Source organism: Physeter macrocephalus, chromosome 7, assembly GCF_002837175.3.
Source record: "Physeter macrocephalus isolate SW-GA chromosome 7, ASM283717v5, whole genome shotgun sequence".
NCBI classification, from domain to species: Eukaryota; Metazoa; Chordata; class Mammalia; order Artiodactyla; family Physeteridae; genus Physeter; species Physeter macrocephalus.
In genome coordinates, this window is record NC_041220.1 from 113,888,564 (window position 1) to 113,915,331 (window position 26,768).

General features: G+C 36.6%; 1 protein-coding gene across 1 annotated transcript in view; it reads right to left on the minus strand.

The window, feature by feature from the left end:
* Positions 1 to 26,768, minus strand: part of COL25A1 (collagen type XXV alpha 1 chain) — a 476,840-nt gene that overhangs the window by 63,281 nt on the left and 386,791 nt on the right. The window contains exons 13-18 of the mRNA XM_055086170.1: positions 19,118 to 19,171; positions 17,137 to 17,163; positions 13,934 to 13,978; positions 6,613 to 6,645; positions 6,151 to 6,186; positions 1,360 to 1,404 (exon numbers count right to left, since the gene is read on the minus strand). Of these exons, the coding sequence (XP_054942145.1) occupies positions 1,360 to 1,404; positions 6,151 to 6,186; positions 6,613 to 6,645; positions 13,934 to 13,978; positions 17,137 to 17,163; positions 19,118 to 19,171 (240 nt within the window). The remainder of the gene's footprint in view (positions 1 to 1,359; positions 1,405 to 6,150; positions 6,187 to 6,612; positions 6,646 to 13,933; positions 13,979 to 17,136; positions 17,164 to 19,117; positions 19,172 to 26,768) is intronic.

The window sequence follows — 26,768 nt, forward strand, 5'->3', positions numbered from 1 at the left end:
TTAAGGGAGCACTACAGCTAAGACACTAGAACTTTTAAGCCTTGTCAGTTGCCATGTAAAAAATTTTAAACAACTACAAAAAATGTTTCTTAATATTTTTAGACAATTTAAAAACATGTAAAACAGTGTTTTCAAGCTAAGCTTTAAGCAGTTATTTCAAAAGACATACAGATTTTATGGGAATAGTATGTAGGTCAATAAAGCTTAGTAATATGATTTGTACTTTGCAGTCAGAATTATTAACAGGAAGTAGAAGCACAAAACACTTTGGAAGGACTTCCCTGGTGGCGCAGTGGTTGGGAATCCGCCTGCCAATGCAGGGGACACGGGTTCGAGCCTGGTCTGGGAAGATCCCACACGCCGCAGAGCGGCTGCGCCCGTGCGCCACAACTACTGAGCCTGCGCTCTAGAGTCCGTGAGCCACAACTACTGAAGCCTGTGTGCCTAGAGCCTGTGCTCCACAACAAGAGAAGCCACTGCAGTGAGAAGCCTGCACACCGCAACGAAGAGTAGCCTCTGCTCTCCGCAACTAGAGAAAGCCCGCACACAGCAACGAAGACGCAACACAGCCACAAATAAATAAATAAATAAATAAAACAAAAAACTTTGGAAAGATTATTATAATGGGTGAATCACAAAAGCAGCTGCCTGGATATTAGATTTAAGGGAATGTTAAGACTTTAATTCTGGTCAAAATCTGATAGGATCTTAAGAGTAAAATTTAAATATGAAGGGAGACATTGTAGACGTTAAAGAATTCCTATGACTTCAAATGAAATGACTTCTACATTTATTTAAGGGGCATAGTAGGTTATATAGTGGAATATACAGTCCAGATAGCCATGGCAAACTTTAGAAATACCAGTGCTTCATTTTTTTTTAATTGAAGTATAGTTGATTTACAATGTTGTGTTAGTTTCAGGTGTACAGCAAAGTGATTCAGTTTCATATATATATATATTTATGTATATATTATACATATACATGTATATATATATATTCTTTTTCAGATTCTTTTCCATTATAGCTTATTACAGGATACTGAGTATAGTTCCCTGTGCTATACAGTAGGACCTTGTTGATTATCTATTTTATATGTAGTAGTGTGTATCTGTTAGTCCCAAACTCCTAATCTATCCTTTCCCCCCCTTTCCCCTTTGGTAACCTTAAGTTTGTTTTCTATGCCTGTACGTCTATTTCTGTTACCTGTGCTTCATTTTTAATTAAAAAATTTAATTGGTTGAAATGGCTGGTGAGTATTTAAAGAACAGCACTATATTTTTAGCTTTCATTGTTTTCATTTTTGTGACTCTCACAATTACATTTCTATGAAGCCAAGACTGTCAGTGCAGTATTTACCTTTATCCCCGGAAGTCCAGGAAGCCCAGGAAGCCCTGGTTCACCCTACATAGGAAAATCACACAGCATTATAGAACAGTATTCACTCAGGCACAGTATCTGAGAAAAACATGGCAAATGCTCCCAGCTGAATTCTTGCTGTATGTATATATATATGTCTAATACATATACTGTCTAGTTTCAAGATCTTTGGTGAGATTATACAGTTCAGTCAACTCTTGATTCAGGGATTGGTTGACCATTTTGCAGATTTTTCAGGATTTTCCCTGTTGCTGCCAGTTCACTGCTCATTGCTACCACTACCAGAAGGTGAGAAAGAGAAATAAAAGGAGGAGGAATTCCTGTGTTTTATTACTCCCTGGTCAATGATTTGTTGAGGAGGCTGAATCTATTTGCTGAAATGAGGATTACGTGCCTTTGGATAATGCATCCTACTCCAGGGCTCTCTTACCTCAGATAATCAAGAGTTGGCTGTATGAACAGATGGTCATATCAAAATAATATACATTAAAAGTCTCATTCACTTAAAAGTATCACAAGATTTCTTTTCCATTCCTGAATGATGAGAAGATAAATGCATGGTTAAGATTATACTTAACTCCAGCCCGTATATCAGGCAATTGTTGAGTCTGGGTAACCCTGCTTAGCAATTGAGGGCTAATGGTACCATGCAGCTGTTTCTGAATACAGGTTTGAGATTAAGTGGTACATTTTGGGTGAGCACACTGGAGTCAAGCTCAATCTTCTCATTTTCACATAATTGCTTACATTATTTTAAGCACAAAGTATAGTGACAAGAAGTTATATTGCTTAGAAAATCTCCTGAATTCCACTAAAGAAGCATAAAGGAAATGCTAGAGAAAATGAAAGTGCATCCTGTGTTGGACTGAGGTGACTAAATATTGTGGAAAGTAACATTTGAAGGTAAAAGTGTCACATCATTTCATGATGGTGAATCAGTGTTATGACAACTACACCAAAAGAGATAGAAGCATCAGACTAAAGATAAAAGTGGTAGAAGGCACTTCTCTAATCTAAATGCTTGAACAGTCCTTATTCCAAGGAAAATCTACTAAGAACCACCAGACATTTCATCTTTAATATTATTACTTTCAAATTATGGAGGGCTATAATTTGCTCTGGTATTATCACAAAATGACTTCAGATACTGTTTATATTAAGCTGTATGGTTAGACATAGAAAGGAAAATGATTTTCCTGATGGTTTAGGTCAAAGGTGCTTCAGGAATGCAAAAGAAAAGCTATTCTTTCTGAAACTACCTGAGTGAAAGTTTGCATTGTGAACAAAAAGACTAAGATGAGATTAAGCCAGAGAAGAAAGAATGATTATTAAGAATTTGATATTTCTTTCAAAGAAACTTGTCCAAGTAGATTAAACTTTACACAGATACAACATTATACATTTGATTTTCTTTTTTTCCCCCCATTTCCTTTTAATCGATAAGTTTAGGAAGCTCTAGTAAAAAGAGCTTATCCATATTTCAGTGAAGATTCTCTTTTACTAAGAAAAAAGTATAAGGCCCTTGAAAACACAGTAAGTTGCAGTAGAATATACAACCAATAAAAGTAAACATATTGGTGACATATTGATAGTTTTGTATTGTTTCAGAAAAGCCCCCAAAACTCAAGACATCCTATTTAAGACATGTGTGGGAACATATAGGTTGTAACACTGTTTCCTCAAAGGAGTTTTTACTAGACCCTTCCCTCAAGGGGAAGGGTCAAATTAAAAGGATCTGATGACTACTTTAAAGTAAGATATTTATATACACATATATACATAGACACATCCATGTTTCTCACAATGAGAAAGATGTATAAAACATTATGGATTATTTTATAATGTAGATTGGATACTTACAGAGAATTTGAGCATTTAGCTCTTCCCTACATCATATGCATATATATGTAGGTATATAGGTTATAAATGTGCTTTTTAATGAACAAATCTTTCAGGAATTCATATTTCATACTCTTGGCTTTTGACCTTTCCAAATTTATGTTTACTTAAAAGTTGACATAATGAAGGATTATAAAACATTTAATGTTACCCTTTGTGAAACATCTCAACATTTTTAGGAAGATATTTCTTCCTATATAAAGTCTCTGTCTTTATACCATGAATGTTTATCTTTTAATTAAGAGACAGTTTTCAGTTAGTTTCTCCATTCTTGCCTATTTCTTGACTCAGAGCTTCTCTGAGCTGAATTCTTGTCACGCACAGCCCAAGTTCAGATCTAGGTCATAATTAAGAATCCGTTTGTTATTCCATTCAAAGACTTCTTGCCCAAGTAGATTACACTTTACACTGATACGTTATGCTTCTGGTTTTCTTTTTTCTTTCCCTTTCACTCTTTATTCTCCATTATCGGAGACCCTTGTCTACTGTTAAAGTCAGTTCTCTGCTTTCACCCCATGTCCCTGTGACAGTGCCCTGTGTTTCTAGATACAGTTCAACTGTGCCAGTCCCTTACAATGGGCAAACATGTATTTTTACCCCATTAAAACTAAAAAATATATTTTAAAAAGATGTGGAGAAGTTAGGAAGGCAGCTATGCTCACCACTATACCACCAATGCCATTGAATGTGAAGTTAGGAAGGAAAAACTTATGTGATGAAACACACACTCATTTTACAAACATATATACCCTAACTCACATATCACACACTCCCCTGCTGAGTCTATAAAAGAAAAAAACTATAATTAAATCATTCCCTATTATGAATGTTACTCTAAATAACAAACTTTCATCCCGCAAAATACCAGACAGTGGAGAGCTAATCAATGTACTTTAATTCTGGCAGGATATCCTCTACTTTTCTGGGAATGTCCCTAATGCAGGAGCGTAAGTACCCATGAACCCACAACAAAGTTCTGAAATGGTGAGAAAAATGTCGTGGAAGATTCCTTGAATGGATTCTGTACTCAGTTCTGTTTGTCATTTTCCAATCTAAGCAACCAGCAAGAATGGAAACACTCTATTTTTAAATCAGTGTTGGGGTAAGTATTGCCAAATCCAGATATTAGACAAGGAAGTCATAAATATTGTGGGAAAGTGAGATTGTGTCAATGGGTAGAATCTGGCCTAAATATTAATGAAAAAGATACTGCTCTTTTCAGGGCACATTTTCATTCAGATGGGTTGTAATATTCATACACATATTCATTCAGGCACATATTTGTTGAGGTAGAATCCACTTCTCTCAATATAATTTAAAACAGGTTTTTAATGAAATACAAAGAAAAGCCAATGTTTCCATATGTAAACCTATAAACTTCCAGAAATGACTCTAAAATGTATTTTAAAATAATCATGATAAAGCAATATTTTATTAACCAATTGAAAATCAATTTTGATCTTCCACTCTGAAAACAGTGGCACCTATATGAAATCATAACAGACTTGTTTTGTTTTTTAAAAAGACATAACAGTTTTGCAGACAATTCTTTTAACTTTTCACAGTTTTGGAGAGCAGTTTAAATTTAGCTTTTAATTTTTAAAGACTGAGGGGCTTAAAATGAGATCATCTGAGAAAATGAGATGCTCTTTCAAACCAAAGCAGGCCATGGATCTCTGTGATACCACTAATTTCAAATTTCTTACATAAAGAATCAGTAGGAAATCTTAGGCACTGAACAGCAAAATTTGCAGAGTTCTGCTGGGCTCTTTGGAAAAGTCTCAACTTTACCTGAAACTGGGTCTAATGAATCATTACTCTTAGATTCTTAATTTCAAGAAAATCTATTTTTAAATTAGGGAAATGTTAAAAGAATGTGAAAGACCTTCTCAAAAAACACTTTAATCTGAAGTGTTTAAACAAAGCAGTGATCCTCTCAATAACTTCAAGAATGTGGGAATATTTTTTTGTTATGTTCTAAGGTTCCAAACTACTACAATGGGATTTATTCTCTCTTTCTCTTTATACTAATGAGGTGTATTCTATGTTTCTATTCATATATATATTTTTTATAACATTAGCTACTGCTAGACAAAGGCAGAGTCTTGATCTCAGAGATTTAACATAGTGTGGAATTCACATTTACTTGTTAGCCACATCTGTTATCTAAAAATCTAAAATCTGCACTGGGCATTGATATCCAGATGCTCAGACGATAAACTATGAACAGTCATTTCCTGCTTCAGACTCAAATGAGAGTAAACGTATTCATTGCATGTCCTCTATCACTGAAGTGAAGCACAAATGATAAAAAAAAATTAACGTTAGATTGGTTAAAGTGGTTTGGCTACTGTCTCCAATTAAAATTTAGTTCATGAACAAACCTCTGTGTACAACATAACATTCACTGCTTAGGTAGATATTATTCACATAAAAAATTATCAGCAGGGAAGTATTTGAAATGAGAGGAAAGGAATATAATTTTAAAAGAACTGTCCATCATTCCCTATTGAGACAGTTTAGTAAATATTCATTTCTTCTCATAAAAGATAGAAACATGCAGAGTATCTTTAAACATGCAAGATAGGTTGTTGGCATTCCAGCCCAGCAGATCTTTGTTAGTCTCAAACAGCTCAGTATATGCTGACTTTAGTTCATAAAGCATCCTTTTACACGTCCAGATTATGTTTGTACTTTTACTATGGTCAGCATCAACCCTTTTAAAATGAAAAACAGTCAAAAACACTCTGCATATAAGGCATGAAAACGGCATCATTTTCAGTAATTGTTCTCATATTATACAGTGATAGCAGACATAATCAAATGGTGACTATAACACAGTACAAAGAACACACCAGAATAGGGATTTACCTTTTGTCCTGGACGACCAGATTCTCCGGGCTCTCCCTAGCCAAAGAAAACCAAAGATGAAAAGGGCAGTCTTACAAGAATTTTCCAAAAGCCTTAGGCCCTTGGACACTTTCAGCCTCCCCGATGACACATGCATTTCATTCACTTTATTCTGTTGCTCTACATCCTACCAGACATATGAACATTTTTTTTTTTTTGCTGTAAATATACCTAAAGCTCACATACAAATCCACATTTCCATAAAAACCAATCAGAAAGGGAAGAAAAGGCAAGACCTCTTGTTTAAGCCTTTATCAGAGATTTCTAGCAGATACTCCATGTTGTGTCTAGAAGCTGATTATTGCAGTAGTATAGGAACAGAGTTAGAACCATCAAAGTTGGTAAAAGGGAAGGGAAATAAGAGACTTATAAAAGTCAAAGCTGTAACTCCTGGGGTACAAACACTTGCAGGGCTATAGTTACCTTAATTCCTGCAGCGGACGATCCAGGGTCACCCTAAAATGAAACCCATGAGAGATTATTCTACAAGTGATGGGAATAGGAAACACACAAACACATAGAGAGCCGTTATCTACAGGAGCGCCCAAGGAAACCCCATGACTAATGGGCCGAACTATGCTCCCTAAGATTTTGTATGAATATGGCTAAGATGTCAGTAATTTCCAAGATAAACAATACACTTTCTAAAAACATGGGTTTACTTTGCAAAATACATAAGGACTACATTCCTTGAAATAAATATAAATATACAAATATGGATCTCTTCCCTTGATACAGTGCTAAAATTGTATTCTAAAGCAATACATTAGTGGATCTGGAATTTCAGTTTTCTCTATTTCAGGAATTTATTAATGTCACTGGCTATCATTTACTAGGAGTTCCCTGACCCTTTCAGTCTTCAGAAAGTCAGGGTTCAACAGATGAAGTCAAAGGGTTAATGATGTTGAGCTGGAAAAAGCCATGCCTCCGGTCAGTTTGTTTTCCTCATGAAGCACCGTCACCGTTATGACCAGAGCGTTTTTTTCTAGCTCTACACTTATTTCATTGTAACGCAGTCACCGGACAGTTACAGGATGATGGATGACGTGTGGGTGACAGGGACACAAGGAAGATCTGAGAGAAAATCTTGAGATAGAATCTGGTTTTCTGAAAGGCATTGTATTCCAACCGGATTTCATCGAGTGTGACTGCATTCCTAAGGCAAATGTGCTCTAAATACACAGGGGCTAACAGGAGAGAGGATGGAGGGTGGCTGCTTATTTCTGACATGAGGCCAGGCAAGGGCCTAGATTTTCCAGCTCCTTCTGGTCCTCTGTCCCATAAACATGCTACAAGGAAAATAAAAGGGAGAAAATGTAGTCATTTGAGACTGTAAGAAAACAGAAACAGCCACAAGGAGGAAGGCACATACTGGGGTTTCCTCAGCTGTCCTATCTGTGCAAGGGCTCACAGAGCTCTAGGGGTCTACTTCCTCGTTCTACGTTTAGAGAGCTGCTCATCAATCTCATTTAGAGACAGAGATAAACGTCAGGGCTCTGCACATGAGGTACTTGCCCCTCTCCCTCAGTTTCTCTCTCTTCTCTCCACAGCTGGCAGTTCTCTTTGTTCAGGTCTTAAGTGGCTGTGCCTCAAGCCCTCACCGAACAACCTAGACACATGCCCCTCACATCCACATCTCACTCTGCAGCATCTGTTCAAGTCCTGCAAGCTCACTGCATATGGATTATGTATGTATGTTTTCTGCCTATTCTTTGCTTGTCCCTCCATTAGATGATCAGCCACATGTGGGCAGGTTCAGTGTCTATTTTTATTCAGGGTCTGAATAAAATATGCTGGATACATATAAGGTGAATAAATGAACAAATCTCAGAAAGAATATTTTCAGCAGGTCAGCAGTCAAGAATCAAAAAAAAAAAAAACCTTTAGGAAGAAAAAAAAAGCTTAAGAAGGAGGAGGAAATAATAAATTAGCTTATTTGAGGAAACATATGAGTTTCTTTGACATCTGTAACATCCCAAATACTGTCTTATTGTAAAATGATACTGGTTTCTTTTCCCCATCACTAATAATCAATTGAGTTCCGAATGGGCAGTGAAATAAAGGTGGCTAATAAAATAATACTTATTTCTGTTTCCACTAAATCAAGTCTGTCTGAAAGTGATCAACACCAATGAATCAGTATTTTGCACAATGAGACCTTTGTATTCATAAAAGCGATTTTGACTTTTCTAAGCCCCCTTTTTCATCTTATTTATACCTCACAAGACTCCCAAGAGATAGGGTAGATATTACTATTTTTACGCAATAGATGAGGAAATTGAAGCAACTTGAGCCTAAGTGAATTTTGGACTTCCTAAATTCTATTGCCATGTTCTTTTTATTGGAATAAGAAAAGAATTATTGGTTTATCTCATTTTGGCAACAGGGCACAATGGTTGTAGTAAACTTGTAAATAAAAGGAAGTTGTTTGTGTTAACTGTAGTTTAAAGACTTTTTTTTCCAGTGTTTTAATGGAAAGTGACTGGATAATCCACTAATGAGAATAAGGACTAGATTTAGTTCTCAGAGAAAGTGGATGGGAAGGAAAGGACAGTTTCCTGAAAGCCTGATTTATTTGTGGAAACTGGAGCAGTTTCATTTGATGGACAACTATGAGAGATATATCAACTTTCTTTTCAAAAATTAGAACTGTGAAATCTCAGGGAATTTTTATAACTTTTAAGTGGCAAGGCAATTGCTGGAAGACATTCCTAAGTTAAACATTTTAAAGGATAATGCTGCAAGTAGTGAAAATAAAAGTCAGTGTTTATAATCCCCATTCCTCTAAAAGTGAAAATGAATACAGGATTAAAGTAGGAAAAAAACCCCAACTGTGTCTCTCTAAGTATACCCTTAGCTTCATAAATCAGTCAGTTTGAAAATAAAAGTTTCCACAGGGTAAATCATAAAGCAAAAAATACTTTGAGAAGATACCTGAGGTAAATGAATTTGACTTTGCTATTGACCATTCAAGTACAGAGCTTTTGGTTTTGGCTGTGATTATTTTCAAGCACAACACTTGGTATGTAATTATATGTATGTGTTACTAAAGTCTGTGTGGATAAATAAAGTGAATGTGGTGATATTTCTAGCAGTCATTAATTCATTCAATAAATATTTATTGAGCATCGATTATGTGCCAACCATGTTCTGGATGCAGGGATACTAGGAGCTAGGGCGATAAAGCGAACAATGCTGTTTCAAACCCTGCCCTTGTCCTGTGCTTACAATATAGTCACCCTTCCATATCCCTGGGTTCTGCATCTGCAGATTCATCCAACCTTGGACTGCAAATCTTTTGAGAAAAAAATTCCTGAAAATTTGAAAGAGCAAAACTTAAATTTCTGTGTGTCTGGCAACTGTTTACATAGTATTTGGTATCATAAGTAATCTAGAGAAGCTTTATAGTACAGCTGACCCTTAAACAACACAGGCTTGAACTGCAAAGGTCCACTTATATGTGGATGTTTTTTCAACAGTAAATATTACAGTACCACATGATCTGCAGTTGGCTGAATTCGGCGGATGCGGAACCACGATGTGGAGAAAACAGGGATGTGAAGGAACCATGTATAAGGAGAGCCTTTTGTAAATTATACCCTGATTTCAACTGGCAGAGTCTTCAGCACTCCTAAGCCCCGCATTATTTAAGGGTCAACTGTATATGGGAGCATGCGCATAGGTTATATGCAAATACTACCCCATTTTATATAAGGGACATGCTAGGATTTTGGTATTTGCAGGGATCCCGGAACCAATCTCCTGGAGATATCGAAGGACTACTGTAATCATTTGTATATATGTATACTGTATATATGTACACAAATACATGTATTCAAAAATATTATTGATTGAATGCATAAAAGATACTTTCTTTTTCTTTCTTTCCACGTACAAAAAAGTCTGGGATAGGAAGAAATTGTCTTGTTGGGAAATTTTGTGTCACCCACAGAAGACATGATAAACAAATACATGGTACAGGAAAAAGTTCTACCATTCAACGAAAATAAGAAGCAGGTGAAAGTAAAAAAAAAATTTTTTTAAAGGTTGTTCATTCAGTAAATATTTATTATCTTCCTATTATGTGCCAGGAAATTGGATTGGTGTTGGGAATAGAACAGTTTGGTAACTTATAGTTTTCTGTTTGTTTATTTGTTTGTTTTTTCTTTTCCAGTGAGCTGGATGCCCAATTAAACAAGGAATTACAATATGAAAGGGATCATAAAGAGTGCTCTGGGAGCACATAGGGGGTAACAGAGACAATCCAGGGGAGACTGAAAGGCTGCCCCAGGGAAATGACTTAATAAATTCAGGTCTCAGTAGACTGAGGACTAGGATGAGAACATGAGGAGGTGGAGGTGGACAGAGAAGAGTATTCTAAGCTAAGGGAAGCATCATATGTGCTAAATTGGAGAAGGCCCTGTGCCCAAAAGAAAAGCCTTCCCATACGATATTAAGAAAAGGCAATTTGGTGGGTGGCTCCAAATATGGGTGTTGCTTCTGAAAAGGCTCTGAGGATGCAAATCAAAGTTGCTCTGCAGGTATAAAGTAAGAAGGCAGGTTATTTATAGAAATGGAGGTTGGGGGAGAAAAGAAAAATGAAGACACAGACAGGCAATACCAAGAAAGTGAAGCTTCCTGCTATATTTAAAAAGGATAACCAACAAGGACCTACTGTAGAGCACAGGGAACTCCGTTCAGTGTTATGTGGAAGCCTGGATGGGAGGGGAGTCTGGAGGAGAATGGATACATGTATATGTATGGCTGAGTTACTTTGCTGTGCACCTGAAACTATCAATCACAACATTGTTAATCGGTTATACGCCAATATAAAATAAAAAAGTTTTAAAAAAATGCTCAGAAAAAAAAAGAAAGAATGTGAAATTTCTAAACGAACAGATAAGGTTGTGAATAATAGAGTGGCATGATGGAACCATTCAGTGGTCTGCATCAACAGTTACTTTCAAGTGCTGGGATAATAGATAAGAAATGCATTTCTACATTAGTTGGTGGGATTAACACTCCAAAGAGCAGAACATAACTTTCCCGTAGTAACTCCACACATGATTAAAATCAGTCTTTGGCAGGTCATTCTTAATTCTAGAGTTCATCGTAGCTTCTGGCCACAGAGAAAACCCAGCCCAGAGGTTTTTACAGTCCCACAGCATTTCCAGATGACCAATCTGGAAAGGCTTAGATTGCTTTACCATCCAAAAGCACCGAGTTGGATCACAAGCAAAAAAAATCCTATTAAAGTGAATCGCCAATGACGTAATTTACTACATCAATGGCAGAAAAGAAGCATTTTTTGATTTTACATCTCAAACTTGGTAAATGATGAATGAGTTTCACATACTGAACCCAAAGGCCATGAGAAGAGTGTTTCTAACATGCTGGAAACAAATTATGTGACAGGAGCAGGAAATGTTTAAAAAACACATCAAAAATTATATTCCAATTATAGCATTCTTGGGGATGGATGCTACAGGTCAGATTACGTATTATACGTTACAGATTCCTATTTACAATCCCCTGTTTAGACTCATTGAAAATTTATAGAAATGATTTGTGTTTTAACTGAAGCATTTCTCATACTTAATTTCAGTTGATTAACAAAACTTTTTGATAAAAAAGAAAAATAACCAATCTAGTTGATTTCCATTTCCATGTGGTAAGAAAGCTAACATTTATTGAGAGTTTACTATGTGTGAGTCAGCATGGTAAATGATTTGCATTAATATAAAAAATAAGAACCGTATTCCTTTGAGATGAATTTAGCTTTTACAAAGAAATAAAAAGTCGCTTTACTATTGCAATATTAAATTTTTAAAATGTGTGATTAAAGAAACAATTATTGGCCTATATTCAAAAAATTAAGCTCTAAAAATACATATTCAAAGATTAAAATTCTCTACATAAATCCACATAGGCGTAGCTCGGAATTGGCATAAATGGTTTTCACTTGAAGAAACTGCTCTCTGTTTAGAAGATTTCCTTTCTTTAAACAGAGGTTGGCAACTATGGCCCGAGGGCCAAATCCAGCTAGCCACCTGTTTTTGTGTGGCCCAAGAGCTAAGAGTGGTTTTCACATTTTTAGCGGTTAAAAAATATATAAAAAGAATAATATTTCATGACATTTGAAAACCACACGAAATTAAAATTTCAGTGTCCAGAAATAAAGTTTTATTGGAATAGAGCCACCCTCATTTGTATACATATTGTCTATGGCTGCTGTCATGCTACGATGACAGAGTTGAGTAGTTGTGACAGATGCCATATGGCCCACAAAACCTAAAATATTTATTTTCTGGCCCTTTACAGGAAAAGTTTGCTGACCCCTGCTTTTAAGCAAACACAACACAGGTAAATAAAATATCTATGTTTGTATACCTAGGGTTTTTAATTTTGACTTCAAGAAGTCAGAGAGTTATATCACTGGTCCCATTAGTATTAAACATACTCATGTCATGGTGGGTTGCAGCATGATACTTAAATCTGACAGATAAATAAAATGGGTTTACAGCAGTGGTTCTCAATGAGGGATGATTTTGTTCCCCAGTGGACAATTGGTAACCTCTGGAGAGAGTGTTTGTTGTCACAACTCGGGGATGCTACTGGCATCTGCTGGGCAGAGGCCAGGAACGAGGCTAGACATCTGACAGCTCCCTCAAGAAGGATTATCCAGCCCAAAATGTCAGTAGTGTGGAGGCAGAGAAACCCTGGTCTACAAGAAACTGAGAGTCCACTCTAATTTCTAGACTACCTCTTGAATACAAACACAGTTGCTACTCGGTGACATTAATTTATTCCTACCATTAATTTCTCCCTACCACCCATGCCATATTTATATTAATATTTATAAGAATGAGGAAGACAAATTTCTCTTTACTTTATGGGTATGTTTTTATGACTAACAATTGTCCATCTGTACCGTAATAATTTTCAAAGTAGAGTATTCTATTCTCAACTACAAGCTTAAATGAATCTTTCTTTGTTTCATCAATTAGCCTGATTTAAATTAAATCTGACTATTCCACTTGTAGTTTCTTAAAAGATCTTTTTCTTAATTCTTAACATATAGCACAAATGAAATAAAAATTTCCTTCCTATGTCAGAGATGTGTGTGAAGTAAGAATCCAAGCAAAAACTTCGATAGACTGAGGAAAAAAAGACAGGAGGTAGGAAGATGAACAAAAGACCACTGCAATATAAGTGCTAATAATGGTTTAAAGGCCAAAAAAGAAAAAATAAAGAAAAGACAATACAAAGGCTGACAAAGTATCTGGATCTAGTAGATTTCAAGTTGAGGCAAATTTTCAAGACTGCATGAGAGGCTCTAATCAACTGACTTTAGCTTATTATCAAACTCTTACATCCCCTCCCAATCCTCTGCAATCTTCTATCCTAAAATCGGGACAAATGGAATCACTTTAGGAACTCTATTTTTATATCTCTGTGTATAAAGGGAGTGTTCCATTTACACATAAATAGTGGTGTGTTTTTTTGTCTTGAAAGTCATATTACTAGAAACCCAATTACGCATTTTCTAGAATTTTTGACATAGCATTTTACTTTTAAAATATTTAAATTTGTAGCTAGGAGCTGGTGGAATAATCACCTTTTATAAATTAAATATTTAAAAGTTTTCTAATTGTGTAGAATTATCTCTGATCTCCCATTTTCATGTACATGAAATAATATTCTTGCTCATACACATACTCTTTCATATTTTGCAACACTGTACCTTTTCCCCTGTATCACCTTTGGGGCCATTCTCTCCAGCATCTCCCTAGGAGGGGAAAAAAGCAATACATGTAAAATATATTGGTGACATTCAGCAAAGAGTACTTTTCATTATTTTAAGTTTCCTTTCATAGGCACTATATATTAAAATCTGTTGTAAATGTCCTACAGAGCTAATGTACTTTACTTGACCAGCTGCCTGATATCAACTAGTCCAAATAAATTTTATTACAATGAACATGGCTAAATAGTTTTAAACTACTCCACGATAATAACAGAAAGTAATTTCTCTGACTTCTAACAGCTTATTCTGGCCGCCTTAACTCTTTCTCTTTTCTCTGCTCAAAGAGTCACTCTAACAAAGGCTTTGTCCTGATTCCCTCAATATGCCCTGTGCCTTACCCTTTCTGTCTCCTTCATTGTCCCACTCCTGCCACCTGGAGTCCTGCCTTCTCCTTTCCCTTCAATCTGTGAATTCTACCCATCTCAAATCTCCAGGCCCTCAAAGTGCATGATCCAGCCCTCAAAACTGCTGCACTGAACATTGAGTTATCTGGGCCTAAGTGTTTTGCATTTGAGAAATAAGTGTTTTATATCTTATTAGAAAATTTTAAAAAATTATAGTAAAATAAATTGGGGAGTTTATGCTTCCTTTGTTATTTTTGAGAGCTCCTATGCCTCTTCCCTCACTGATATCTTTCTACTCACAAGCAATGCTTTAGGAAAGATGTCATTTGTTTATTATCCATGCTTTGCTTTCTTAAATTCTAAATTCTTTAAGTCTTATAGCATGCTCTAGTGGAAACATCATGAATTTTGGAGCCAGAGAGTTCGAGCCCAGATCCAGGCCCTACTGGGCAAATGAAATTCTCTTTACATCAAATTTCTCATGTGCAATGTAAGGGCAAGAATATTTTATGGGGTTCTAAGAAATAAACAATTACTGTGTCTAAAGCAACTGGGTCAGTATCTGACACATCATAAGCTGTTAATGATAACCATTAGCAATAACAATGCATTACTGTTCATACATTCCGTAAGCTAGAATACCCTTCTGTCCAGCTGCGTAAGAGGTCACTCTTCTATCATTTAAAATTTTCCGTAAACAGGGAGATCAGCTAGGTGACCACCTAGAGGGGTGGGATAGGGAGGGTGGGAGGGAGGGAGATGCAAGAGGGAAGAGATACGGGAACATATGTATATGTATAACTGATTCACTTTGTTGTAAAGCAGAAACTAACACACCATTGTAAAGCAATTATACTACAATAAAGATGTTAAAAATAAATAAATAAATAAATAAATAAACAAATGGTGCTGAAAAAAAAAAAAGAGTTATCAGCACAAGAGATGATCACAATTATTAAAACAAACAAAAAAATTTTCCGTAAAATAAGAGAGAAGCTACTGATAATGGTTTCCCTGGGAGAAGGAGGGGTGGCGAAGGAGGGAGAGTTTAACATTTTCTCTTCACTTCCTTTTCTTGTTTCAAATAAGCATGAGGCTACCCTGCCCGGGCATTCTTTTATGGTGACGGGGACAGCACAGCAGCCTGGGAGCCTGGGCCGCCTTATCTGATGAGCCCCTGGAATGGTGCTGGCATTGCTCCTTTTCCCTCCTTAATTTCTACACAAAAGAGTCATCTGATGACTAATTCATTTCAGGTTAATTACCACGAACTGGTTGGAAGCCAAATAAATATACTGATCATAAGTTATGGGGGATCTTTGATAGGCAGCTCATTAGCACACTTTTAAAAATTGCTTGGTAATCCCTTTATTAAATAACAAAGCAAACAAAACAAACTTTCTTATTAGGAAAACTGGTTCAGAGTGGTCATGAAGTGAAGGGTTTGACTGAGTTGCCTCTCTGCTCTGCCCTCCTTCCATTTAAATAAATGTCTTTTTATTTTTGTTTTACAAGAATACAGTTGTTGGGCTTCTCTGGTGGCGCAGTGGTTGAGAGTCCACCTGCCGATGCAGGGGACACGGGTTTGTGCCCCGGTCCGGGAGGATCCCACATGCCGCGGAGCGGCTGGGCCCGTGAGCCAAGGCCGCTGAGCCTGCGCGTCCGGAGCCTGTGCTCCGCAACGGGAGAGGCCACAACAGTGAGAGGCCCGCGTACCGCCAAAAAAAAAAAAAGAATACAGTTGTAAAATACAGCTCAAAAATACAGTTACGTTCATGAAGTTTAGTGGATCTGTAGATGTACTTCCTTTGGGATTAGCGGTGATGATACTGATTTGTCAGAAAGATCGTATCACTTATGAAGGGCATTATGTGGTATCTTGCTAGTTGCCCGCAGAGACGGCATACTTCTCAAACACTGGTAGAGGACATAGCATGAGAAGTCCCCCAAAGCAGTAAGGAAGGATGTTTGTCTAAGAGAAATTTAACATATGCTCTCTGCTTCTCCTTTTGCTCCTCTTTTTGGGTTTTATGGGAATTCTTTTTGGGACAACTTTCGGTATATTTGCTGCAGGTAAACATCTGTATCCCTTTAACCTACTGACCTAAGAAGAAGTAGAGAGAGAGAGATGGATGCTTAGAAAAGTACTGGAGTGGCATTAGCAAATAGGTAGAACAGAAATTTTGCAGGCCTAGGGATTTTTGCAAGTCATTTAAAAGCCTGACATAGAATGTTTAAATTTGCACCCTTCTCCTCCATTTCTTTAAATCTTTTTTACCCAAACTTCTATACATATGTAAGAATTACACTATTTTCTCCTCCCGCTAATTAGCAGTTTGAAAAAACAGTGGTCATTACATCTATCTACATCTATATAACTAAGCATACCTTGTTTTATTGTGCTTTGCTTTATTGTACTTCAAAGATACTACTGCATTCTACAGATTGAAGATTTGTGGCAACCATGTGTCAAGCAAATCTAAAGGTGCCATTTTTCTAACAGCCTCGTTTTTCAATTAAGGCAGGCATGTTGTGTTTTAGACATAATGCTATTGAACACTTAACTGACTACAGTATAGCGTAAATGTAACTTTTATATGCACTGGGAAACTGAAAAATTCGTGTGATTCATTTTATTGCAATATTCACTTTATTGCAGTGATCTGGAACGGAGCCTGCAATATCTCCAAGGTATGCTTGTATACCTGTATCTGTCTATCCAACCACACATAAATACAGTTCAGTTTGGTACCTCTTTGGGGGAAAAAAAATAAAAATCAGCAGAATCATTCTCACCTTTTCTCCTCGTTCTCCAGGTTCTCCCTGGGCAAAAGAACAAAGACTGAGTGACATATTAAATTATAAAACACCTAATCAATCAACACTGAACAAAAATCAGATATTGAACATACTATTAATAGATAAAGTATACATGACATTTTCTATTTTGGCAATATATAGTTGCTATATAAAAACAAAAGGTTAAGACGAGTTTCCTGGAGCACTGAGTATGGATATCAATAGCAAATGTAATTTTAATTCTTTGCTTTCGAGGACTAAAGAAAGGTATTTAAGATGATCAGCCAAAACCCGGCTTTTAGGGCACTAAGGAGAAAAATGTGGCAATTCAACGTCTCAAGAGGCTTCTGAGATTACGACGCTTTATTTTGCTCAAACTCAGACTCAGTAAGATGAGTTTATTTACTTACATCCTTCAATGAAATCTTCCATTCAAAGCAGCCCCTGGTGCACAGATTATTTCAGGGGTCAGAGTACCAGTGTAGTTCTCTAATCTGTCTTCCCCTGATGTGACTAAGGCCTGAACTTGGACCCCTTCACAATGTCATGAACGCTCTTCAATCTGTTGTTTACTACTATGTTCCAAATTAGGTGTACTTTAGGAGGCATTAGTTTTTTCAGAAAAGACACTATATTGGGGCAGACTCTAAGTGAGTTTAGGAGAGATGTCTTTACTCAAAATGATGACCATGACAGTACAAGGACTAAAATGCAAAATTCTGTTCTGAAAAGAATCTCATTTTCACTTTAGCCAGGAAGGGACAGGGGACAGAGTCAGAGAGTAAATCTACAGCAAATCACACACATTATGATAATATTCCTCTTAAGAAAAGCTTGAGAAAGTGTTGCAATAAGATCAGACTACTTTAAAAATTATTTTAAGGTGGTTATTGTGCTTTTTAAAATTATAATTCACTCAAGAAGTCTGTTTGAAGGCAACACTCTTTTCACTCCCTGAAACTCCGCCTGACCCTTTGGCTTTCTGAATTTCTGGTTACCTTTCACTGCTCAGCAGCCATCCTGATGGTCGCTAGGCAACAGAAGAATAGTACTGAGAACATGCATTAAGCATTAACTCCTATCATTTGGCTTTTTAGGATGGAGCTAGAGAGAGAAGAAGACAGGAAAATGGCTGCAGTCCCAGAAGGAATATTTTCTTTCCTCTCCTGCAGGACAAAAGACAGGTCTATAAATTTTAGGTCTGTCCTAGGCGCCTGTCAATAGCAATGTGATCTGTAAAATCAGCTGACAAGCATCTGTGGGTATGGATACACACCAGCACAGCTGATGGGATTAGACATTAGTTTTGTACTTCAAGGGATGGTCACTCATCAAAGGACTTGGGATTTGTCTGCCTATTTGGTTTAAACTAAACTGTCACCAATCTTTTTATATTTAAAATTAATTTGTTACTCAAAAACAAAGGAAATTTGGAATCCAAAAAAAAATCTCTATTACATTTTTTCCCTACTTAGTAATTCAGACTACATCCATTTTTAAATTTCAAACATGCCACATTTTTATTATGCTCTTCATTTGATTAACTGGTTAGGTTGTGTAAGTCTTGGAGATGGCCAAATCTGGAGGAAAAGTCACAGTGGCCCTGTGAACATCTTTAGTACATCTTGAAAAATTATGCAAATGTTGGCAGTATGGACATGGCCTATATTGTAATGTGTTCATTAAGTGGTAAAATGACAAAGTCACATTTGAAACACAGGCTTTCTCATGTTATGTAAGTATCCCAGAAATAAACATTTACACGTACCCTACACTGTTTCTCTGCATTTTTAATGCTAATGAGAATCACAAATATCACTTATTCTTCAGTCACAAAGTTTTATACTATCGTATATTATATTATTGACAAAAAAGTCCATCCAAGTAAAACCAGTGGGTTATAAAGAAAGTGTAACAGCTTACAATCTCGTGAAAACTCATGCCTCAAAGGATTCTGCTTGGTTTTCTTTGTACTCACCTTTGGCCCTGGTATTCCATTCTGTCCTACTGCTCCAGGCAACCCGGGTTCACCCTCAAAATAAAAAACAGATACTACTAAATAAAACAGACAAAATCAACACATTATATAGCTCATTAGAGGATATAACCATCCAATAATGCTCAAGCAGTACATAGTATGTTAGACTAGTTACACAAGTTAGCTTGTTTGGTCCAAAATTCTATGTGCTAGGGACATATGAGAATGTCCCTACAAGAGGGCTAATTTCCTTGTGTTGAGTCTTTTCTCCACTGAGAAAGTGAAAGCGAATTACCAATGGAAATGAATATCTAGCATGATGCTAGGTACATGTAGCTAGGTATATGCTAGGTACAATACTTGTTGAATGAGTAAAAGACATCTGAAAATTTAAGACTTTCTTGATGGAGAACTTTCAAGTGATTCATCAGCTCAGGAAAATAGAGACTAAATCATTCTATTTATTAGACTTAAGCAAATGAGCATCTCCAAACCTAAATCTTGAAGAATATACACATCTTTGAACATCTACTTAACTCATTTAGACACATTTGACACAAAAGTAAAAATGGCTTTGATTTCTCTTTCCAGTTTCACTGTAAATATAATTAAAATAAACATTAGGAGTTGTGGTTTTCATTGTCATATTGAGTGATAGGCACTTGAGAAAAAGATGATGGCTATTAGCTAGAAAGATTTTCCATTTCAGAAAGATGATGATGTATATCAATCTTTCTAGACTCTGAACCAGCAATTGTTTTCCAAAGCGGAAGTCTCTTGCTCTCAGAAGCAAAGGAAAGATATTCTGCATGACGACTGTAGTTAACAATACTGTATGGTATATTTGAAAGTTGTTCAGAGAGTAGATCTTAAAAGTTCTTATCACAAGGAAAAAAAAATTGTAACTATGCGAGACGATGGATGTTAACCAAACTTATTGTGGTAATCATTTCACAGTATATACATGTATCAAACCATTATGTTGTACACCTAAAACTAATTCAGTGTCATGTGTCCAATGTATCTCAGTAAAATTGGGAGAAGAAAGAAAGTGTAGCTTTTAATACTTCCATGTAGCTCAAACTTAGAGCAACTAGAATTTCATTTTCATTTAAAAACATTCCCAAAGCCATTTATTATGTGCTTCAACTTCTCAGCAAGTTTCTTTCCCCTGAGGGTTAAAAAGTTGCTACTTAGTTCATTTTAAAAAATTGACTTTATTTTTTAGAGCAGTTTTAGGCTAACGGCAAACCTAGTTGATCTTTTAAGAATGTTTTCTAGGTTGTCTGGAGGGCAGAAATTATGCCATTTTAGTATTTCTGCTCTCACCTTCAAAAACACTTAATTAGCAAAACAGCAACATTTCTTAAGTTCCAGGAGTTTTACATTCATTTACTCACGTAATTCTCACAAATTTCTATAAGGTAAGTACTATCTTTATCTATATTTAATAGATGAAGAAACTAAGGCACAGAGAGGTAAAGTAATTTTTCCAGATTTACACAACTCTGCCTTAAGAGGTTGTGCTTTTAGTACAATGATGCATTGCTGAACGGATGAATGCATCTCGAAACTGGGAGAGTTGATGAAGAATATTTCTATCCTCATTATCATTTGGCTTATACTCCCCATTTATAAATGACCTTCCAGAATGTATACAAACCTGAATTAAATGTAACTTCTATAAAGATGATTTTTGTTCACCTACCAGATAAACTAAGCAATGTGAAGTTAATAGTGTCTTTCTAGAAGAGCAAAAAATGTTTTTCTCTTATACTGGATTACTGTAATTGCTAAAGTCTTAACTCATGGAAGAAATTCTGCTTCCTATATAAAGTTACACTATAATCATTTGCTCTTTCTTCGATAAAATAGCAAAAATGTTGACTTACAATAACGATGGCTATTATAAGAAAATTTTGGTAAGCCATTTGTACATAACCAAGGGTAAGAATTCCAATGGAAATTGAATACACCCTGAAAGAGGACTGTCATTTACTATGCAACCAGAAAAAGAGTTATCGAGTCTGCTTTCTTCAAAAAACTTACACCAGGAGGCACTAATATCGTAACTCATGGTTTAATGCAAACGAGATGCCGCCAGGGAACAATACAAACTTTGTTTAGACTTTCAAAGAATAACTATGGTAGCCAGAATTATTTTTTTTAAAAAATGGTTAAGCCCCTGGAACCAGACAAAATACATGCTGAGATTTTGAAGCAAGGAAGACAAATGTTGCTTAGGTATCTGCACAACATCCTTCTTAAAATATGAACATCGAGGGACTAAAACTTGATCCTTTTTTCCCTTTGATTTTATATTTTGTTAAAATAATCTTTTAACGTAAAAGGAAACAAAAAATTGCACCCATAATCCCATCACTCTATCATAACTGTTTTCATTTTGTCCTGTTTCCTTCTAGTCTTTTAAATTTATGCTTACATATTTCAAGCAATTGTAAGCTTATTACATAGTTTGACGTTCCGATTTTTTATTATTTTATACCACACGTTTGTTTTTACACAGTATTTGTGATTGTCTTGTGAATAGTTTATCATCTATCAAAGTCAGGTGTGATCATTTGTTTAAGCTGTCCCAAATTGTTGAATACTTAGGTTGTTTCCAATTTTTGCTATTAAAGGTAAATTAAAATAAACATCTATGTAAATATTTCTAAGTTGCTTTCCAAAAGGGATCTGAGATTTATCTGCTTTTCTAGGCACCCACTCTGTTACTTTTTCACAACTTCATCAGCATTGGATATCACAATTTTAATTACTTTTGTGGCTATTTTATTTTTTAAAATTTATTTATTTAATTTATTTATTTTTGGCTGTGTTGGGTCTTCGTTGCTAAGCGCGGGCGTTCTCTAGTTGCGGTGAGCGGGGGCTACTCTTTGTTGTGGTGCGCGGGCTTCTCATTGCGGTGGCTTCGCTTGTTGCGGAGCGTGGGCTCTAGGCGCGCAGGCGCAGTAGTTGTGGTACATGGGCTTAGTTGTAGTTGCTCCACAGCATGTGGGATCTTCCAGGACCAGGGCTCGAACCCGTGTCCCCTGCTTTGGCAGGCGGATTCTCAACCACTGCGCCACCAGGGAAGTCCCTGTGGCCATTTTAACAAGCACAAACGAGAATTTACTGGGGCCGTTTTACGTTTATCACTTGTAAGGTTAAATAGGTATGTAGCGAGATTTTAAAGCTAAAAAGTGAATAAGGCTGTTTCCTGAATGAATCAAGGGAAGATAAAAAGGAAAAATGGCTCATAGCATTTTACCTTTGTAAAAAGTTATAACAAGAAAAATATATTCAAACTCAGATCAGGAGGTTATGGAACATTCTGTTATTATTCAAATTTAGTTTCCCAGGTTGTGTTAAAGGACTGTTACAGATGAAATGCTGTACAACTTTGACTACCAAGGCCAAGCAGTGGGATTCTGGTAGGCATTAATTCATTCAACTAACATTTAGTGAAAATTTACTATATGTTTTACTCTGAGCAGAGTGTTGCATGGGATATAAAGATGAAATAGACATGACAGGTACCTGTGCCCAGACAGCTTGTCTTTGAGTGAGAAAAGAGATAGCTACATAAATAACTTAAGAGGACATCTAATTGAGATGGAACTTTTTTCTTTGAGCAAAGTTTTCTTGCACTTCATAAAGAGGCATAATAAATAGAAATCAAAGGGAAGTCTTAATGAAGAATGAAGCATATGTCATATGGTGTATTAGTATATTTTCTGGTATATGAGGACAAAATATCATGAGGTCTCTTCAAATAAAGTTACAATGATATTACTTTACTACATAATATAGTAAAAAAGTACATATACAGAGAAATATATCAGAGAAGTATAGACCAAAAAAATGGGAACTGGGTTTTGTGTGGGGGGGAGCTAGTCTCATGTTTACTGGATAATCTATTCATCTATTTCTGAATGCATCTCATATTCACAACTACTAAGGACATTCCAAAGATAGTAATGAAGAAAAATAGCAGCTAACATCTTAACTACAGGTAGATTGATAGAGTTTTCTCTATTACACTTTAAATTCTAGGGCTATTCCTAGTGTATTTAAGCTAAAAATAAGTTGAACTGACTTTTAAGAAGGATAATGCCGCTTGCTTGCTTGCTTTTTTTTTTTTTTAAACCAAACACTCTTTAGAACTCTAATGTAAAACATCACCCAAGGCTTTTACAGTTCTTTTAGTTACTGCTATTCAGGGGCAACTTGAAAGAATACTTAACAATAGAAAGGAATGTCATTTTCTACAAAATTGAGTGCTAAAGAGAAACAGGCCATTTAGTAATATTGCTCCATGGCACTTCAATCACAAAGGGTTACAGCTTTAAATTTTTAGCATAGTATAATTTTACATTCACCTTGTCAATATAGATTTGTTTCCTTTAAGTACTGCATTTTCAGGAAGAACTCATCTAAACAGAAGAACTACAATTGTCCCCCCTTACTCTCTGTTTTGCTTTCCTTGGTTTCAGTTACCCGTGGTCAACCAAGGTCTGAAAATATCAAATGGAAAATTACAGAAACAAACAATTCATAAGTTCTAAACTGTGTGCTGTTTTAAGTAGCGTGATGAAATCTGGTGCATTCTGCTGCATCCCATCCAGGATGTGAATTATCCCTTTGTCCAGCGTACCCTGCCCGTTAGTCATTTAGTGCCACTAAGTTATTAGATCGACTGTCATGGTATCACAGTGCTTGTGTTTACGTAATTCTTCTTTAATAATGGCCCCAAATATGGGCAATTCAGATATTCTCTTACTGTACCTAATTTCTAAATTAAACTTCATCATAAGTATGTACATATAGGAAAAAGCATAGTATATATAGGGCTTAGTACCCTCCTCGGTTTCAGGCATCCACTGGGGGTCTTGGAACGTATTCCCTGCGGATGGGGCTGGGGGCTACTGTACAAGGAACATGAAACAGCAGCAGATGAAATGAGTGATATTGAACAGAACATGGTATCAGTCTTAAGGTTGTTCTCCTACCACTGGAGTTGGTGGGGTTGTTGCCTGTGTGTAATAAAATAAAGACTAAAAATGGGCAGCATTGGTTACTGATACCTCTCTAAAGCATTGGGTGGACTGGGCCTTTCTTCCTGACAGTGACAGCGCATAGAAGGCTCTTAGTGGCCTAAGTGGGAGGAGGACCGGCCGCTAGTCATTCCTCTCCTGCAGGCAGTCATGGTGGGGAGTCGGGTGACCCCATATGAGGCTTCAGAGCCTCAGAGGCTTTGGTAGCTATTGGGTAAATAACCCTTGTAGAGGAAGATTCTCTGAAGGCAGTGAAGGCGCCCACAGGGACTTCCAGTTAGAACTCTCTGGGGAAGAGTCAGGAAAATGGAGTTTCTGCTCTCCATTCATATTTATTTTCTCTCTCTCTAGTTCAGTTTAGTTTAGTCTTCTGCCCTAGTCCCCTAATGCCAGTGAGGATGAATAGAAACTTGGGCGAAGATAGGAGGTAGAAAATGACCTACATATTTTACCTTGAAATTTCTAGAAATGTAGCATTCTACCACACAAAACTATAAAATAAGAATCCTTGCCCCAAACCTCAAGTGTTATTAATGCTCTAAATAAATCCTTTGTCTTTTTGTACTCCAGCCCACTTCCATGAACTCCCAGGGGTACACACCACTAGTTTAAGAAATTTGACTTAAGGGAGATCCAGTTTACTCTAATAATATTACAGTTTAGCTCCACCTTTTTACATAAGTTTGTGTGGGTTGACCCACTGAACTAATGCATCAGTTTTTTTCTATATATGTTGTCTATATATATATGTAAAATCTGAAACACAACCCACTTGTATATTGGAGATTGTCAATCATTGCATTCAACAAGAAACAAATCTTTGATGATGTTATAGTTCAATACATTTAGAGCTGTACAACCTGGCATTAAATAGCACAAAGTAGAAGGACAAGTTGGAATCAAACACCAAAAATTAAGCCACACAGCCATAATGAAATCAGAGTAGTCCGTATTAGATTTTTATACTAGCTAAACTGAATAACCATAAATTGGTAATTTATTTGTTGTTGCTGTTTACAGGTGTCTAGCACCAATGTATTTAGAATTTCAGTGGAAAAATGTTCTCAATCCCACATTATTTGATCCCATTTGCTCCCTAGGCAATTGTCCCACTTCTATTTGACCAACACACACCCCCCCGCCCCGTCTCCATGCCATAAAGACTGTGGTATGGGATGAACATTGAAAATGAGCATAGTTTAAACCCGTGTTGTCCAATATGGTACCACTAGCCACATGTGGCTCTTGAGCACCGGAAATAAGGCTAGTTTTTGAGATGTGATGTAAGCATAAAATACGATTTTGAAGACTCAGTGTAAAAAAAAATGTAAAATATCTCATTAATAATGTGAATACTATTAATCTTAAAATATTAATTTATATGATGTTGAAATGGTAGTTTTAGATATATTCAGTTAAATAAAACATATTATTAAAATTAATATTACCTGCTTTTTAAACACCTAAAAAATGTGCTTACTAGAAAATTCACATTTACATATGTGGCTTGTATTTGGAGCTTGCTTTATGTTTCTATCAAACAGCATTAGCTTAAACCATAAAATTATATAATTATTAGAAGACACGATGAACCAGAAGCCTTTAAAAGCAGGGAAGGAGCACATCAGTACTCAATCAAGTCAACGTACGGCGAGACTTCAGAATGGAGACGCCATTGTGGCGTTAAAATCCACCACTGGACTCTGCCAAGGAAGGTAGTGTGTGTGGGGTTGAGAGCGGAGGGCTGCTCTGGAGCAGAGGCTGCTGAGGGGTCAGGGGAGCCACAGTTGGCGCGGGGGTAGAGGCTGACCCTAGGGACCTCCTAACCCACCTCCGTGCCACCCACCGGCCTCCAACATTCTCCTAAAAACAAGTCAACTTATAATTCCTTCACTCAGTTCTCTCCAAGGCCGTCCCATCGCACTCGGAATAAGGGCCCCCGCAAGGTCTGGCCCTGTTGCTTCTCTGACCTCACCTTCTGCCCCACTCCAGCCACATTGAACTCTTTGTTTCAAGATGCTAGGCAGGAGTTGGCCCACGGTCTTTGCATTTGGGCTTCTCTCCCGTGGACCACCTTCCCTCTGATATCCAGGGATTTACTCTCTCACTTTCTCAGCCTTGGAGCAACTGTCCCCTTATTACAGGGGTTGCCTGGAATACCCACCACCACACACCACCACTCCCTATGACCACCCATTATCTTACTTTGCTTTCTCCATCGCACTAATTTCCACCTAAGGGAGAATTTTTTTAATTTTTTTGTTCCTTTTCCGTCACCCCCATTAGGATGGCCAGATTTGGCAAATAAAAATACAAGGCACCCAGCTAAAATTTAATTTCGGATAAACAACAAATAATTTTTAATTAAGTGTATCCCAAACATTGAATGGACATATCACATGAAAAATGATGGGTTGTTTACCTGAAATTCAAATTGGATTGAGCCTTCTGTATTTTACTTGGCGACCGGATTTCCCCCGCCTCTCCACCACTAGAATACACACTTTGTTTAGTTCACTCCTCTTTCCACATTGCCTAGAGACTGTACCTTAACACATAATAACTGTTCAGTACATCCATGTTGGAGGAATGGA